The sequence below is a fragment of the Physcomitrium patens genome, chromosome 10 (genome assembly GCF_059467195.1).
Source record: "Physcomitrium patens ecotype Gransden chromosome 10, ASM5946719v1, whole genome shotgun sequence".
Taxonomy (NCBI): domain Eukaryota; kingdom Viridiplantae; phylum Streptophyta; class Bryopsida; order Funariales; family Funariaceae; genus Physcomitrium; species Physcomitrium patens.
Window position 1 is genome coordinate 2,268,313 of NC_143419.1, and position 15,966 is coordinate 2,284,278.

The 15,966-nt window shown below is 39.1% G+C and overlaps 3 protein-coding genes and 1 long non-coding RNA gene across 6 annotated transcripts; 1 reads left to right on the plus strand and 3 right to left on the minus strand.

Moving 5' to 3' along the window:
* Positions 1-108: 108 nt before the first annotated feature.
* On the minus strand, positions 109-5,907 carry LOC112287663 (folate-biopterin transporter 1, chloroplastic). Of its 3 annotated transcripts, none has more exons than XM_024530918.3 (11): positions 5,770-5,907; positions 4,724-5,139; positions 4,292-4,548; positions 3,961-4,025; positions 3,632-3,794; positions 3,159-3,307; positions 2,497-2,769; positions 2,153-2,321; positions 1,954-2,046; positions 1,092-1,383; positions 109-842 (listed from the first exon to the last, which is right to left on the minus strand). In XM_024530918.3, the coding sequence occupies exons 2-11, from the start codon at positions 4,836-4,838 to the stop codon at positions 772-774; spliced, it is 1,647 nt and encodes a 548-aa protein (XP_024386686.1). In that variant the 5' UTR covers positions 4,839-5,139; positions 5,770-5,907; the 3' UTR covers positions 109-771. The 3 variants fall into 3 exon arrangements, with proteins under 3 accessions (XP_024386686.1, XP_024386685.1, XP_024386684.1); XM_024530917.3 differs by having other exon boundaries at positions 5,536-5,847; XM_024530916.3 differs by lacking the exon at positions 5,770-5,907 and adding an exon at positions 5,368-5,738.
* Positions 5,908-6,489: 582 nt separating this feature from the next.
* LOC149988192 (uncharacterized) lies at positions 6,490-7,650 on the minus strand. The gene is made up of 3 exons (XR_016504941.1): positions 7,513-7,650; positions 7,058-7,151; positions 6,490-6,622 (listed from the first exon to the last, which is right to left on the minus strand). It is a non-coding gene; the product is annotated as an uncharacterized LOC149988192 (long non-coding RNA).
* A 313-nt stretch (positions 7,651-7,963) lies between these two features.
* Positions 7,964-9,101, plus strand: LOC112287664 (CBBY-like protein). The gene has a single exon (XM_024530919.3). It carries the CDS (start codon positions 7,969-7,971, stop codon positions 8,956-8,958), a length of 990 nt encoding a protein of 329 aa, XP_024386687.2. The 5' UTR covers positions 7,964-7,968; the 3' UTR covers positions 8,959-9,101.
* Positions 9,102-9,311: 210 nt separating this feature from the next.
* LOC112287665 (uncharacterized) lies at positions 9,312-11,961 on the minus strand. The gene is made up of 4 exons (XM_024530920.3): positions 11,064-11,961; positions 10,578-10,773; positions 10,215-10,301; positions 9,312-9,992 (listed from the first exon to the last, which is right to left on the minus strand). The coding sequence occupies exons 1-4, from the start codon at positions 11,540-11,542 to the stop codon at positions 9,828-9,830; spliced, it is 927 nt and encodes a 308-aa protein (XP_024386688.1). The 5' UTR covers positions 11,543-11,961; the 3' UTR covers positions 9,312-9,827.
* Positions 11,962-15,966: the final 4,005 nt, after the last annotated feature.

Consider the following 15,966-nt stretch of genomic DNA (forward strand, 5'->3'; position numbering starts at 1 on the left):
CATTACTTCAAAGAGTTAATCCAAAATGGGATAAAAGACGATATCTTTGCAATGTACGAAAGTGCTTAAAGAGCTATGAGGACTAACCACCATCTTAACACAAATATCTTCACACAAATATCTCGCTTTATTTCTGTGAGTATTGTGGGTAGAACGTGGAGGAAGACTATTGGTCTGTAAAATAATTCATCATCAATGCCTCAACCATTCAAGTTGAAACAGGAGCTCAGCTTGCTTCAAGCATAGAGCGCGGTGTAGCAACAAGACTTTCAATCTAGCAGATAAACTAAATAACGGGTAAGCTAAAGATAAGCATAATAATGGGTCCCAATGGAAGGCACTCCTGTAGGAAAAGGGAAGAGATGGGAGAAGAATTTGCACCAGCCACAAGATGCACCTGGTAGCTTATTAAACACGAAAAAACGAATGAATCAATCTCTAGGCAATCTGCCGTCTTTTTTCTGTGGGTGGATGCAAAGGCCAAAGCAGGATCCATTGCAGACCTATTACTTGCAAATCTAAGAGATGGAGAATGTCTCCAATGCTTTGTCGGAGGAACGCACATAAATTAATGCGGGTAGAGCTATGAAAACGAGCTTGACATGCTCAACGCTATTACTAATGGCAACATCAAGATGATGTTGCGCTCATCCAACTTATTTAATAAATAGATGGAGATTGAGGTCTGGAAGCGAAACTGTGGAATATAAGGTTTCTGCATTGTGCAGAGAAGGGCAAGTTTTGGGTTCGCTTACTTCGAGCTTACTTGTCCTAATGTTTCATGGGCTCCAGGGTGGGGTTGCTGTTCCTTTCCTCTAAAGCTACCCAGCTTGGCCTCCTCTCTGCTTAGAAGACACAGACAAGTGAGTGAAAACAAATTTTAAAAATACAAACAAGACTTCCAGCAGTGAACTTGATGGCATCCATTTGAAACTCCACGCAAGTTTGAGTAAGTCCACGAGAAGGGTCAAATCTCAATACATGAGGTGGCCTAATTTGAACGGTGTGAAACTATGCCATGTGCCAAGGCTGGAGTTCATTCTAGATAAACAGACCACAGGCTAGTCACTCTCTCTTTGAAATTCCGGTACCTAGAAGAGCTTTCTCTGCCTTCTCAACTGCAGCATCCATGTCACTTTCTGAGGGAAGAAGGCCTAAGAAGGGCAGAGGCAATAGAGATGACAAGTTGCAAATAACCAACAGTAGCGCCAAGTGCTTAAAGCTCTGGCTGGTCACTCCCAACAGCTTAGTCAGTCCTGCCCCGAAAAAGCCGCCAGTCACATTGGCCCCATTGGAGATGGACATTAGGGTTGCAAATAGAGTGGCTTCTACTCCTGGTGGGCAAAGCCTTGCCGCCAAGACGAGAATTGGCATGAATGAAACCTGTCAAACATTGAAGCCCACCCCAACACATACAGTTTTTGTTACAAACTAGCACAGTTAATAAAACAATAAAATAAAACAAATAAAAACTTGATCTTCAAACAAGACGCAAATATGGTGAACTCCAAACAGAGCATTATATGTATGGAATAAATAGGTGTAGTGGATGGTAACAAACTACATGCGAGAACCTTCAGCATACGCAGATATGTGATAAATAGTGTTGTAGAACCTAATACCCCTAATTAATGTCTTCTACTTCCGTACTCTAGGGTATAATTCACGAGGATTGCTGAATTTATCTTTTACACGTCAGAGGGTTACGACATGATAGTTCCAAGAATCTTAGAACACTTTGGGTTCAGTGATGTATGCAGTTCTGTTACAAATATCTGACAGATCTGCTCCTACTGAACAGGTTCACCCGGCCTGTACAAAGAAGGTCCCGGTTCACCGAGTGCAGAGTGGAGCATGCAGATCATCTTGAGTAGGCGCTTAGTTTTAAGTACATGATAGGAAAATTTAGGTTTCAAAAAAGAAAGACTCGTGAATGAAGCCATTATATAATACCTGTCCCAGAACTGTCAACACCAGTGTATCGCCCAGCGTGAACCATTGATCTCCAATTCCGATTTTGCGGTTAATCCCCGTGACAAGGAGCAGCTGCATGCAGAACCTCAAAATACATGAGCTAAGACTTTAGAATGAAAACTCAGCTGGTTCGTAATTTCAATAACTTCAAAAAAAGAGCTCGCGAAGGAGGACTAACCTGCGTGAGACCTAAAAGAGTACCTACTATGGTGCTCCAAAAAAATATCTTCTTTAACGCAACATGTTTCAAGCAGGCATTGTAAACACCAACGCCTGCAAGAGATGCAATTGCTGTAACAAGTCTAACACGGCCCATAAATTCTGCTCCAAACCCAAGCTGGTTTGTCCTGCATCCAAAAAGCAATGTAGCATGGGCCATGGTCGATGGCAGTACAAGATCAATTAGTACCGAGAATGAATTTGAACTTTGAAAATGAAGTTAAGCTTGCTATATGATGCGGTCAATCCTTTCCGGCTAGAAGTTAAAGAAATGTTCTATGAGGAGACAAAAATAATTCTTACGTGAAAAAAAACATAGCTGTATCCGACGTTGGAGTTGCCTGCCAAAGGAAGATAAATATAGTCGGCATGAATATGTTCGGCTCTTTTACAGTTGCCCACAGACAGATTAATTGGCTTCTTGACGTTTCCAAAAATCCCAGACGTGGACTGGCTCCAGATAATTCAAGTGCTTCTAGATCCACAACAGTAGATGCGCGTCGGCGCTCCTCTTTTACGAGGATTGCCACTACTGACGTTATCAAGGGCAAGAGAGCTGTAATAGCAAACACGAACCTACAAAAAATATGACATATACTGATGTTCAATCATTAGGTAACCATAACTGCCAATACATTGTGAATTGATCGACATTTAAAATGTTATCTTGGCACGTGTAACTGCAAAGAACCAGCGCAATAATTTTGCTAAGTATTCTGGACACATGATCACGCTGGAAGCTTGATCTAACAATGCTTTCTATGCTCGTATGTTGCTGATGAATATTCCAACGCCTTTGGATAGGGCATACTCAAAACTTCTAACCTGATTAAGCAATAGTAAACAAAAACTGATGTATTGAACCAGCGACCTTGACATTCATGATAGCTACAGTACTGAGAAAAAAAGAAAAAAGAGAAAAGAAAAGAAAAGCAAAGAAAGCGTTGCGATTGTTTTGAACAAACCTTACACCATATGTGGCGACGAAGTAACCACTGAAGTACGCACTTACAATGCCTCCTGTTGCAGACGAACCCCAGCAAAGTGATTGAAGAGAGCCAGATGTTACTTGGGACTCGCCTCTGGCTCTTTCGACAACCATGGAATCCACCACCTACACAAATCACTACTTGTTATGAAAGGTCTTATAAAGAAATTATTCTGGGAGCTAATTAAAATATAGAGTAACATATTTGAAAATAAAACTTCTGAAAGATGCACTAAGAAACAGCGAAAGACAAATTTCACTGTCGAAAATTGCCCTTGTTATGTGATTGGAAAAGGACGTTAGCTCATTATCAGTAGGTAAAAAGAACCCGTAAAACGCAATCACATGTATAAAACTGGTTATACACACAGTTTATCTGACCAACTAGTATCATGGATACTGCATAGACACCCGGCCTAGCGCCATGGACAATGGTCGATTCATACTTACAACATCAGAGAAGGCTACTGATAGAGAGCTGAGGAGAATTGCAGAGACAGCAGCATACTTATTGTTCACTACAGTAGCCAATGCGAACCAAGACGAAGCTCCCAGCAAGCCACATAGGACAAGATATGATCGTCTTCGATACCCAAACAGAGGTACTCCATCGCTGCATCACAAACAAGTTGACATGAGCGTATGATGCTTTGATTAAACAAAAGAATTCCTGCACTCACTTCTACAGTAAAATAGCAATTTGTAGTCTCTGAAATAAAATGTATGACAGATGCATGCCTCACACACACAGCAAAATCCTCAGCCAGTGGTTCAGGCACCTGATGAATCCATATAGGGGCTTGATAAGCCAAGGAAGAGCAGAGAGGCCTTGCAAAAGTGCTGCCTGCAGCTCATATGCCAAAACATAAATTCAAACCTTGAAACAAACACCCTTACTTGTACTACAAATCACAATGCAAATAATGCTATCCTCAGTAGAAATTAGAAAAATTACATTTAACACTCGTATGCGATTCTCTCACAATAGTGTGTGGAGAAAGCAAGCTAGAAAAAACGATAACGTTTCATTTATTAGCTGGTCGTCGATTGTCCAACTGAAGCTGACATAATACAGCCGTCATGGCTCTGAAATAAGTACAAAAACTTTACCTCGGCCGGATCGAGATGCAAGTCGTCCTTAAGAAAATAACTGACAGCTAGACGAGACAGCCCCAGGATGCCCTGAACAAAATACACCATGGCAATGGCGATGGTGTCCGGCGACATCTCCACTCCGAACAGCTGCCATCGTTTCTTCCTCGTTGAAAGTACCTTCCTCTGAAACTGAGGAACGTTATTCGTGTCTGCAAGTAGACCTACTTCTTCCCCCTCTGGTTCAGGGTCTTGGGGTTTCAAAACAGGTTCATCTGCACATAGATCCAACGTTTAACAAATTAGCTAAAAGATGCAGCGTCACAAATTATTCAACAAAGTATTGGAATACCAAGGTCATAACCTAAAACGCAACCATAACGCACATGCTGCTACAGATGTTTGAAAAGTGTTGATAAGTTCTTTAAAGGTTGAGGATAAAATACACACCCATCTTCGTAACGTCTATGGAGGTCGAAGCTTCAGGTGAAATAGACGCAAAGGCGCTCCTGTCAGCGGAGGTAGCCCTACGACCTGCGACGATCTGTAGCTCTTGGTCCAGCATCTTTACAACTTTTCCAAGTAGTATGTTGACTATTTCATCTGAAAGGGTTTGCAATGGCTTCCGTAAGCAGCGTCGTCATGAGCTCTTCAAAAATTGGATTCTTCAGCGCCAAATGATCTGAATTTTTTAATTAAATTCCAGGCCTGTCACCACATTTGAAACCCTAGAATTCACAGCTATCTGAACTTTGGTGCTGCGAGACATCGGTTCAAACCGCTCGCAGCGAAAACCATCATGATCATGACTTCTCCGTTCTCGAGATTATGCTCGGTTGAACTAAAAGCTCAAAAAAAGGTTGTACCTGCAGAATGAGTCGACACAAACACACACTTAATCCGAGAATAAACTACGTTCGCGAGGTTGTGTATGCATAGCATGCTAACGCTAGTTGATCCACAAGATCTAAGTAATTGGATCCCACAAATTTCATATGGGGAAAAAGCTTCAAATCGATGCGAGCTAGGGGAGCCGAAACTGGAACATGCCCAACTACTGCGTCAACAACGAAACAAAAAATGGCGACACGAACAAGCTAGTTTCCCACGAACTCCACTCGATATTATTGGAAATTATGTCTCAGCGTGGCTGGTGCAATGCGCGGCGATGACCAAACACCCAAGAGAGAAGCTGAGGTCTGCGGCCCGAGAACTCCAGCTCTTGCAAGTGACCTCAAAATCACAAAAGCTTCAAAATCTACCTCTGCTCTCCGCTGCTTCAATCGTTTTCGCACACCGACCACCGCCTGTTCACAATCTTCGAAATGGGCCAAGCTACAAACGAAAATGCGTAATGCCCAATGCACCCTTAATCTTCTTCACTCTGAATCCAACAAGAGTGACTCCGGCAGTTGCGACCTCAACACTGTGCTTTGTCATGGGTCAGCGACGACTTAAGCGCACGAACTGTCAGCAAATGTATCAGGAATCCTTACCTTCTCAAGCTCAAAATTGTTGCCCTAACCTGCTTGCAAGCTGCTTCACACCGCTCGACAATTCGGCTGTAGAATGAAAGAAGAAACCTCGCGACACGATGAATGAGCTCAAAGTGATAGATATGGGACCGAATTAGCCATTTTAGGTTAGCTCGGCAGATGTTTCAACAAAATGATTAAAACTAATTTTGCTGAACACACTAAATGCTGCGATGCTTACATTCTAATTTCTCGAACCGGGTCTAAAATTTAGCACATGCAAATAACGGGACAGAGGGCCATACAACATGACATCTTCGGAGTATAAATGCAAAGCGATATCCTCTTGGGAAAGTGTAGACTTTGATTCATGACCGGAATGAAACAGGTCTTTACCATGCAATGCAACAGACTTATCTCATCAGTGAGAGGAAGAAACACGCATTTCACAACTGCAGATGTAGAAATCCATAGATGATAATTTCCAAAACGTTCTGACCAGGCTCCAGATTGGAATAGGAATCCAGCTGTGCAGCAGCCGACTCTCATGAGACCACAAGGTGTATAAATTGTACATTTTTCAAACGCTGTGCACGCATGGAGAAAGGGTTTGCTTAATACACTAAATTTGTTCATTTGCAATCTAAAGTGCGTTCTCATTTGCAATCACACTGTTGACAGTATGGGCTGAGCTATCGGTCTGAAACTTAACTGAGAACTTCTTTGGTTTTAAGTTTTTCTAATTTAGGAGGAATGCTTCTCAAAGTCAAGGCCGGGTTCCTCGCTGCTCCTTCGCTGCCTCAAAACGAGCAGGTGATTTGACTGCTTTCATGCAACGGATACCTGATACTAAAACGGTGAAGAGGATGACGGCCTGCACATTGTCATTTTCAGTTAGACATTGCTGGAAACCACATCAAAAAGACTCATTATATCACAGCGAAGGTGCGAACGGAAGACCAACAGAAGATGGTCAGTGAAATGACGACAAAGATTCCTTCATGAATCACTGCCCTACTACTACAAATACGATTACAATCTGTGGCCAGATCGCCAGAGACTTAGAGTGGGTGATGTTCAGAACTAACATAGTGCTTTCTCCCTAAAACCCCTAGAATCAGAACATAGCCACATTGCTGATTGCAAATAGACTGGATAGTAAGCTTCAGCGGGCCGGGGATATCGACATATAATCATCTACATTTCGCATGAACATTTTGCGCGCTTAAAAGATCACAAATTGGGTTGATGTAATGGACATCAAACATCGTTATACTCTCAGAGCAGAGCCTGAGCTTTGGCTGCAAACCTGAATGTAGAGGAAACCGATAAGCTTCTCAACATCATGCTTTGGAAGAGGACAAGATCCAGAGACCGCAACTTCATCAATTACCAAGCTTTGCCTAAGACATTTGAGATGAGAGACTCAGCAACTGGCGAATTAAGCACCAGCGAACAAATTCCTGCAATTCAAGCAAGCGACAAATCTCTATAATAATCTCCGCGGCAATGGTTTTAAGGTATTATGTACACAAAGAAGTGCTCATGTGTAACAACCGTACATTCAAACAACAACACACAATCCCCTAAACTTCAATAATTCTGACATTAGGTGATTCAACATAATCATTATCACTCAACAGGTATTTCTTGACCTCCGCATGTTCACAAGCATCGCTGCACGTCGTGATGTGAAATTGTCAAATCGGTGAAATATATAAATAGACCAGGAAAACTGGTCGCGGTTCGGACTGCTATGCTTACACATCTGCTTGTTTCAAAGATTGCGAGTCGTTCCGAACTCAATGCCGTCTCGCCGTCGGTTTATTTGGCTAGAGAGCTCCATTCCTTCGACCTCTCACTGTCGTCTGCGAATGCTGAAGCATTTATCTCTTCCTTCGCTCGGTGTCGCGCTTGCCGTTTCGCAGCTAGATGAGATCAAGGCTATGCAAATAATCTAACATCAACAAAATTTGGCAAGAAATACGAATCAATGTGTTTTGCGCCTCTTGTTTCAAAACATTCATCCAACAATGAATGTGAATTAGTCACCAGAGTTCGTGGCTGGAGGACAAGGCCCAAACTGAATCAGAGACGGATATCAATCAGGTACTGCCTGGGCATCGCCAGTTGCGTGGAGGCCAGGGTTCCCACCATACACACAACATCCACGACATTTATCCAGTTCGGCGAATGCACGCGCCAGGAATCATCCAACGCATGTGTGGCACTGGCTGTGCCCAAGCACAACGCTGTGTCTGTCTTCTGCGCCTCTGGAAGCAATTTTGCAATTCCGCAATGTCCATGGCGGGGATGGCGACCTTGCAATCCGTTTTGTTCGCCTCGCCGGCCGTCACCACCTCCTCCAGCTCCAATTGTGGCTTCTTCCGCGGCGGAAAATTTAGCAGCTGCAGATTGGTCGCACACGCAGGGAGGTTGCAGAGGAATGGCGCATGGCGGATGAAGGTGGTGTCCGCTTTGCCTGACGCATTGCTGTTCGATTGCGATGGCGTCTTGGTGGACACGGAGCGCGACGGGCACAGAATCAGCTTCAACAAGGCGTTCGAAGAGAAGGGACTGCAAGTGGCGTGGGATGTGGCGCTGTACGGGAAGCTTCTGGAGATTGGGGGTGGTAAAGAGCGGATGACGCATTACTTCAACGGCGTGGGATGGCCCGCGTCCGTGGAGGAAGCGCAGCGCAAGGACTTCGTGGCGGGCCTGCACAAGCGGAAAACGGACTTGTTTATGGATCTGGTGGAGACCGGGCAGCTGCCATTGCGGCCCGGGGTGGCGTCGCTGATCGATCAAGCTCTGGACAAGGGCGTGCAGGTTGCGGTGTGCAGCACCTCCAACGAGAGGGCTGTGTCGGCAATCGTGCGCGTGATGCTCGGGGATAAGCGCGCGGCCGCCATGAAGATTTTCGCCGGCGACGTGGTTCCCAAGAAAAAGCCGGATCCCGCCATTTATCAGCTCGCTGCGACCACTCTGAATGTGCAGCCGGAGAAGTGTGTGGTGATCGAGGATAGCCACATCGGGGTGACGTCTGCTAAGGCAGCCGGCATGGTGTGCATAGTGACCAAGAGCGGGTACACCGAGAACGAGGACTTCAGCGAAGCCGATGCCGTATTCCCCTGCATCGGGGATCCACCTTCTCAGAATTTTGATCTCGACTTTGCTAGCAGTCTGCTGATGGAAAAGAAGCTTGCTTGAAGAAGCAACACGATGAGTTAGCTGATCGAGTAGGCCTTTTGCGAACTGCATGAATCACTGGCTATGTACAGCATTTTCACGAGAGTGAAATAGATTGCACCGTAGTACTTCTTCGTGTGCCAAATACGCATTGCTTGGACTCACTCAGATTGGCCTCGCCGCGGTTCTGATATGTGGAAATTTTAGGCCGTTGACGTGCCTTCAACAGCGTCGCATACATCACCGTGCTATCGCCACGCTGGCCTGTCGAATAGCGCTTCCGCACTGGGACGTTCCAAGTGGTCGGAGGCGTTGGTTGTGCTCAACGCAAGCTTAATTAACATACTTTGTCTAATTTGGAAATTTCTGTGGCATTGTGAGGCAAAACTGTTTCGATTACTGGGCGACGACCACTCGGGACGCAGCAAATGGTTTATCACAAGCCTGGCGCAACTAAGGCCTCATATGTTAGCTACATGTTACCAACCAGTGATGAGAGTACACGCATGGCTAGGTAGTTCATAACAATCCGCATTTGCTATTTACTTTCACTCGTGCTCATCGTACTGGGTGTTGAGTTTGGCCTATCGAGCAGGCTTCAGCGGAACGTCTGGCGCAGATCGATTTAACTTGCACAGAATGAGAGATGCTCCGCAAAAGCCCCTCTTCGACTCACATAGACTCCACAAGCCTTGAGGTTGGTGTAGCCATCACGTCCCCTCCCGAAGCTCTCGATCCACGGCATGATCCTGTTCTCATGCAGGTACCGATTTCGACGAGTCTATGTTCACATCACGCAACTCGCAGACCACAGGACCTGAGGGAACCAGTGGTAGATCCCTGGGACGCTGCGCGTGGAAAGAACTGAGACAGAACATCGATGCCATCCATTAGGTCCCTCTTTTCCTCTTCACGCTCTTGGTTGTGGCTGAAGCACCTGCCGTGGCGGACTTGGAGGTCTTTCTTGGCATGCTCGCAGCTGCAGTCGACCACAGAGCTCTCTCGACATCCGAGGGCGTAAAGTTCTCCATAGTCTCACCTGATTTGCTGAGCTCCTGAAGGCAGATTACGTCTAGTGAGAATCAGCACACTGGTTCATGTGAATAGTCTAAGATGCACATTTTAAGCCAAGCTTGTGCTTCCATTTCGAGAATTCACAAAGTAGGCATGTATTCTAGCAGGAATCCACGTGGCTCAGAAGGAACGCCGCATTCCGCGATCGTCTAGTGAACTGAAATTGCGCACTCATCACAACAAAAATATGCGTGGAGGCGTACATGCGCTTTTTCCCGGAGCTTGTCTGCGAAGGCAAGGTACGACTTCAGCGTATAGTCTTTGGTACTCCCTGCCGCAGCAACCATAGCCTGCAATGGCAAGGGTGTCACGGCTTCCAATTCTCTCCAGTACACATCACGATGAGACGCGAGGGAAATGGCTCCAGAATTCAGACTTCCAAGGCATCTAGACGGTGGTGAATCATCCAATTTTAACCATCGCAGGATCTCGCTGATGTCTGCCTCGCCAGAGCTTGAGAAGTAACATGTAGAGAGGAGATTGACAATTATAATCGAAGGCACACTTTTCGCTAGATTGCGAGGTCATGTTCCGACATTGACCGTCACGAGGTCTCGGGGCCTTACCTCATCGGACATGAATGGGGCTTCAGCAGGCGCATATGCGGCCAGCACGGCCGATGCAGTTGCAGGTCCTACACCCTTGAGCACAGAGAGCTGGGCGATGGCTTCTTTCAGGTTCGGAAGTGCCGCAAATGCTTTCCGCGATGCCGCCCGCACCTCGTCATCGCTAAGGCCCGCCACGAAGCTCTGCAGTCGAGCCCTGCTCGCGATCATTTGCAAACAGAAGATGAGAGTCCGTCGAAATTCGAACATGACTGTAACGAAATGGGACAACGTTCGCGAGGAGTTCGATCCTCTCAAATTCTATTCGGGTGTCGCAATACGTTCACAGGTTCCAACATGCAACACGCGGAGTCTTCCTTCGGGTGCGTCCAGATAGCATTTCAAAGCGAACGCCGCACTGGGCGCAAAATTCAACCCGAAGCTTCGAAAATGCACCTTCAGATCAAGCAGACATGAGCAAAGATCGCCAGCATAACATTTGTGTACCTCCATTTCCCGCGACTCAGCTTCCAGTCCATGATCTTCGCGAGCTCGGGCTGCGAGATGTGCGCCTCCGGCCGCCGCTCGGCCACCACCGCGGGCAGCTCCACACGATAAAACGTATCCAGCTCCACGAGCTTCGGATCCGCTATGGCTCGCAGCCTGTCCTCGTACGCATCCAGCGCTTCTCTCCATTCCCGCGCCTCTTCACTCGCAAACTGCACCATATCGTCGACCCTCGGTCCCAAATGCCCAGGCGCCAATCTCCGCCCGAAACCTCCCGTTGCAGCAACGATTCCGAGCTCAGGGAGCGACTCTTCCCAAATCCTCTGACAATCCCGCCGTCGTTTTGAGAACGCTGATGGACAACGAGAAAGCTTCGATCTCAAGCTTCGAATCGCAGCAACGACTGCGAAATCTTGTATTGATTGATCATTGCGTGGTTTCCGGTAATGGTGTTTTTTTGGCCATGGTTTAGGGTTCATGTTCCACGGGATCTTGCAATGCAGTTGTGGTGGGAAGTATTATGTCGCATTGTGGGGTTTGCAATTCTTAATATTTGAGGTCTTTTCTGTGGTGGCGGTTTTAATTGACACGATGACGATTATATCATGTTCAAAGAATTATTTCAAGGAGAATTCTGTTAATTACCGATATCGTTTAATGCTGTATTTGAAATAAACGTTTGATTAGATTCATCCTGGATAGGATTTTAGTCGGATATGAGCTGAGTTGTACTGTAGTTTTGTGTGGGACGAAGATGTTTTTTGCTGATAAGCACATCTCAGTACTTAATGTGGAAAGATTATTAACTTAAGTTTAGTTGTTTGTTTTTGGATATTCAAGCAATAATTCAACTCTTTATGACATGTTCTTTATTTATAGTTTTATTGAGATATAATTTATGAATTTTACTAATTTTAAGTGGGTTCAAATAAATGTAACTGCTGCATGTTTTGTCGTGGTTGATTGTGATTATTGTTTGTTATAAAGGTGAACATTTTTTTTTCTGTGATATTTATTTTTCATTTATTTTTCATTTTTTTAAATGTGAAGGTGTTTACTTTTTTATATTTTATAAATGTGTATATAGGAATGAATGTGAATATATATATATATATATATATATGCTCACAAATACAAAGAAAGAGACATTGTGATATCTTATAAATGTTGTTTGTACATAAATTGCTTTTTATACTTACAAATTGCTTAAATTAAAGTCAATATATTATATATTAATTGACAACAATGATGCCTCAACTTCTATGTATATATATGTAGGTTTAGATATATATATATATATATATATTTATAAGATAGTAATTATAATTTATAAATTATAGCAATATATATATATATATATATATATATATATATATTGCATCATTCTCAAGTAATTTATTTAGTCATTATTATAAAATCAATTAATAATGAAAGATAATTATACTATCTATATCATACATCTATATAGTTTACTGATGTTTCTATTGTAAATGATATATACATATGAGTTTTAATTATTATTTTTAATATCATTTGGAGAGTCGCTAAAGTAACACCTCTATATTATTAATGCAACATCACCTTAATTTCTCATAATTAATTTAGTCTATCTCTAGTTTCCTCTATCTATTCTTAGTCCTTGTTCCTAGTGCCCTTTCCTTGTCCTAACTCTTGACAATTGTTGTTCCTAGCGCCCCTCCTACGTTTCCATTCTCATTTTAAAGAAAATGATATACAAATTTCAAAGCAATTCATGTTTCTTACTTGGATAACCAACCATAAATTCCAAAACTTTTAGTCATGGATTTTACACATAATGTCTATTTTAAAAGACTTATATATTTTAAATTTCATTTGGGAATTTTAGATTCTATATGTACCCAAAACACAATTTAAATAATCCAACAATGTCTAAATTAAACAATACATATCATCTTTTAATTGCAATAAGAAGATTGCAATCCAACATCAACTATGTTTTAGTCAAAAAATAATTTTATGAATAAATAAAGGTTATGTTGCCATCTACAATGATAAGGAATGAAAACAAGAGATAGGCATTCGGAATAGAGACGTGGAGGGAAAGAGGAGAAATAGAAGCTAAGAATGGAAAATAGAAAATGGAGACGAGGGGATCAAGATGGTAGACATGGATTGATAATAAGGACAAGAGCTAGGTATAGGAAAAGATGACTAACAATAAACTAAATTAATCATGAGAACTTAAGAAGGTGTTGCATTAACAATATAGGGATATTGTTATAGCAACTTCTTATTATTTATTATATCTTTATATCTTGAAGTATAGTTTTGGATATCCATTCGTATACTTAGAACTCTATAAATGATAAAATTATTGAAGTTTGATGTAAATATTGACATCAATTATATTTTAGCAGATTTTTCTAATTCAAATATCAGAGTATTACAAAGATTTTTAATTTTTAAAGTTTTCAACTAAAATTTCATATATTTTTTCAATTAAGCAATCAAAAAAGAATTAGTATATATTTGGTATTGATTTTAACTTTATTAGATTTTATTTTAAAGATTGTATTTTGTTTTAGTAGAATATGTATATTTTTTCAAATTTTCTTACATGTTTGTCTTAAAAGTATTATCTAATGTTTTTAGCAAATTACCATATTGTTCTTAATCAACATAAAGATTTGATTTTTTTTTAAGAAGACTATATTTATTCTATATGTTCAATAGATGTTGCATTTTTAAAGTTATTTTAATTATTGATCTATAAGTATTATTGATTTTAATATAACTTTAAAAAATATTAAATTTTCTATTTCTTTATATAAAATTAAAATTTTATTTTATTTTTATTAGTGGATTAAATTATCTCTATTAAAATAGATCATGAGACCAAAATTTAAGACACAATCTGGTTTTCAATTAAACAAAACAACACAACTAGAAGCACTAAGTGATGTATAGATTGCTTAGTGCATTTGTTGTTTAGTGAGTTAATCCAACTATGAGCTTTATATGGAAAGTTTTGAATGATTCTTGATAATTTTAGACAATTATTATTCATTACATTAATTATTTGATACTTGCAATACTTAGATGTAATATAAAATATAAAATTAGAAATATAATCATAATAATAAAATTAATAATAACATCTTCTTATGAACAAGATTAGACTAATGTCTTGGTTTTTTTTACAAATATTAATACTTTGATATAAATGATATATATATTTTAATTTTTTTTAATGAATTAATGTATATATTTTAAATATTTTTTGTAATATAAAGAATATTAGTCATATATATAGTTTTTTATTATGAAATATTAAATATATATTGATTATATTTTTGATCTTCCTCAAAATTGGAATTTTTTTCTTTTAACTCATCTTAACATTATATTATTGGTTTTTCTTGTAATTCATAAGAAATCACAAGCACCAAAATATCAAATGCATCTTTGCTTTGTATTGCTTTTTAAATAAAGATATTGTCTTTGTAAAAGTTGGGATTGAAAAGAGGGTTTTAAAGTCTTAAAAAATTATTAATTCCATTCATAAAGAAACATAAAAGGTTAAAATTTTAATAAATATGTCTTTGTACTTGAATAAGTAACAAACTTGTAACTTAAAAGACTATCAAAATAATTTTTTTAATGTTTTCATTTACATACATTTATACTTATATGTATATATATATATATACTAAAAAAAATTTATACAAATAAAATTGTTAATAGAAAATATAAATTTTATAATATAAACTTAAAGACAATTTTTTTGAGTATTATAAAATATTAATTTTATTAATATACACACATTTATTTGAGCATGAGTTTAAAATATATATTTTAAATTCTATCAGTAATAGATAATCATATATTTATTATTGACATTACTCTCAATGATAATAAGAAAGTAAAAAAAATTAGTAGTATTAAATTTAAATATAAAAAACGTATCTTTTCTAAAATAGATAAGTATTCTTAATTCATAATTTAGTTATATTTTAACATTTCTTTGAGTTAGATTAAATAAAATATATTATAAAATCAGAAGGATTAAAATTTAAAATTAATTGTTTCTTATATATACATATATATATATATATATATATATATATATATATATTTATATTAGTATCTATTTTATGAAAAAAATCAAAATCACTAACTTTTACAATTAAAATGAATCTATTTTTCTAATCAATAGGAATTTCAAAAGTAAAATTTTAAATACTTCATTTTTTTAAATTATTAAAAACTCTAAAAAGGTTTCTTTTATTCTTAAGATTTGGTTTTTAATTTTTCATTGTAGATTTTTTTGGACTCATCGAATTTTTTATTTTATTTTAGTAGGTTTGATTTATGAATTTAAAAACTGACTTTGATGTGATTCTAAAATAAATGTAGATTTTTCTTAATGTGTTCTTGTTGTGTGTATTATACCTCTGCACATTAGTTTTGATTTGACAAAAAATATATTTTTAAATCTATTATGTTTTATTTTTTTATTTCCTAGATTATATTTTCAGTACAATTTTAGATAATTTTTTTAAAATTTATTTTTATAAATAAAAAACATTTTTTTCTAATTTTTATATAGCAAATAATACCAAATTAAATCATTATAAGATGCTAGAACTAATAAAAAAATTTAATGAATTGATTTTCTTTGATAAAATCAACATAGTTAAACAAAATTATCATAAATATAATAAAATAAAAACATGATGACAATAAAAAAAATATTAAATTAATCACTAATATGATCTAATAGTATAGGATATGGTTCCATGATGTTGCAAATTATTTATAAAGATAGAACAACAACTATGCAACAATTTATTTTTCTATAATGTAATAAAATAGATATAAAAAAATATTAAAATTTTAAATTTCTATCAAAATATTTAAT

What these genes read in the sequence shown, in the direction of transcription:
- LOC112287663 (XM_024530918.3), bottom strand. Translation starts at nt 4,838, where the DNA reads ATGCTGGACCAAGAGCTACAGATCGTCGCAGGTCGTAGGGCTACCTCC. An exon ending in CCCCTATATGGATTCATCAG is followed by an intron (nt 3,795 to 3,960) that starts GTGCCTGAACCA and finishes TTTGTGATGCAG; the next exon opens with CGATGGAGTACCTCTGTTTG. An exon ending in CAGTAGCCTTCTCTGATGTT is followed by an intron (nt 3,308 to 3,631) that starts GTAAGTATGAAT and finishes TGATTTGTGTAG; the next exon opens with GTGGTGGATTCCATGGTTGT.
- LOC112287664 (XM_024530919.3), top strand. Translation starts at nt 7,969, where the DNA reads ATGTGTGGCACTGGCTGTGCCCAAGCACAACGCTGTGTCTGTCTTCTG.
- LOC112287665 (XM_024530920.3), bottom strand. Translation starts at nt 11,542, where the DNA reads ATGAACCCTAAACCATGGCCAAAAAAACACCATTACCGGAAACCACGC. An exon ending in CTGAGTCGCGGGAAATGGAG is followed by an intron (nt 10,774 to 11,063) that starts GTACACAAATGT and finishes GATCGCGAGCAG; the next exon opens with GGCTCGACTGCAGAGCTTCG. An exon ending in AGCTCCGGGAAAAAGCGCAT is followed by an intron (nt 9,993 to 10,214) that starts GTACGCCTCCAC and finishes ATCTGCCTTCAG; the next exon opens with GAGCTCAGCAAATCAGGTGA.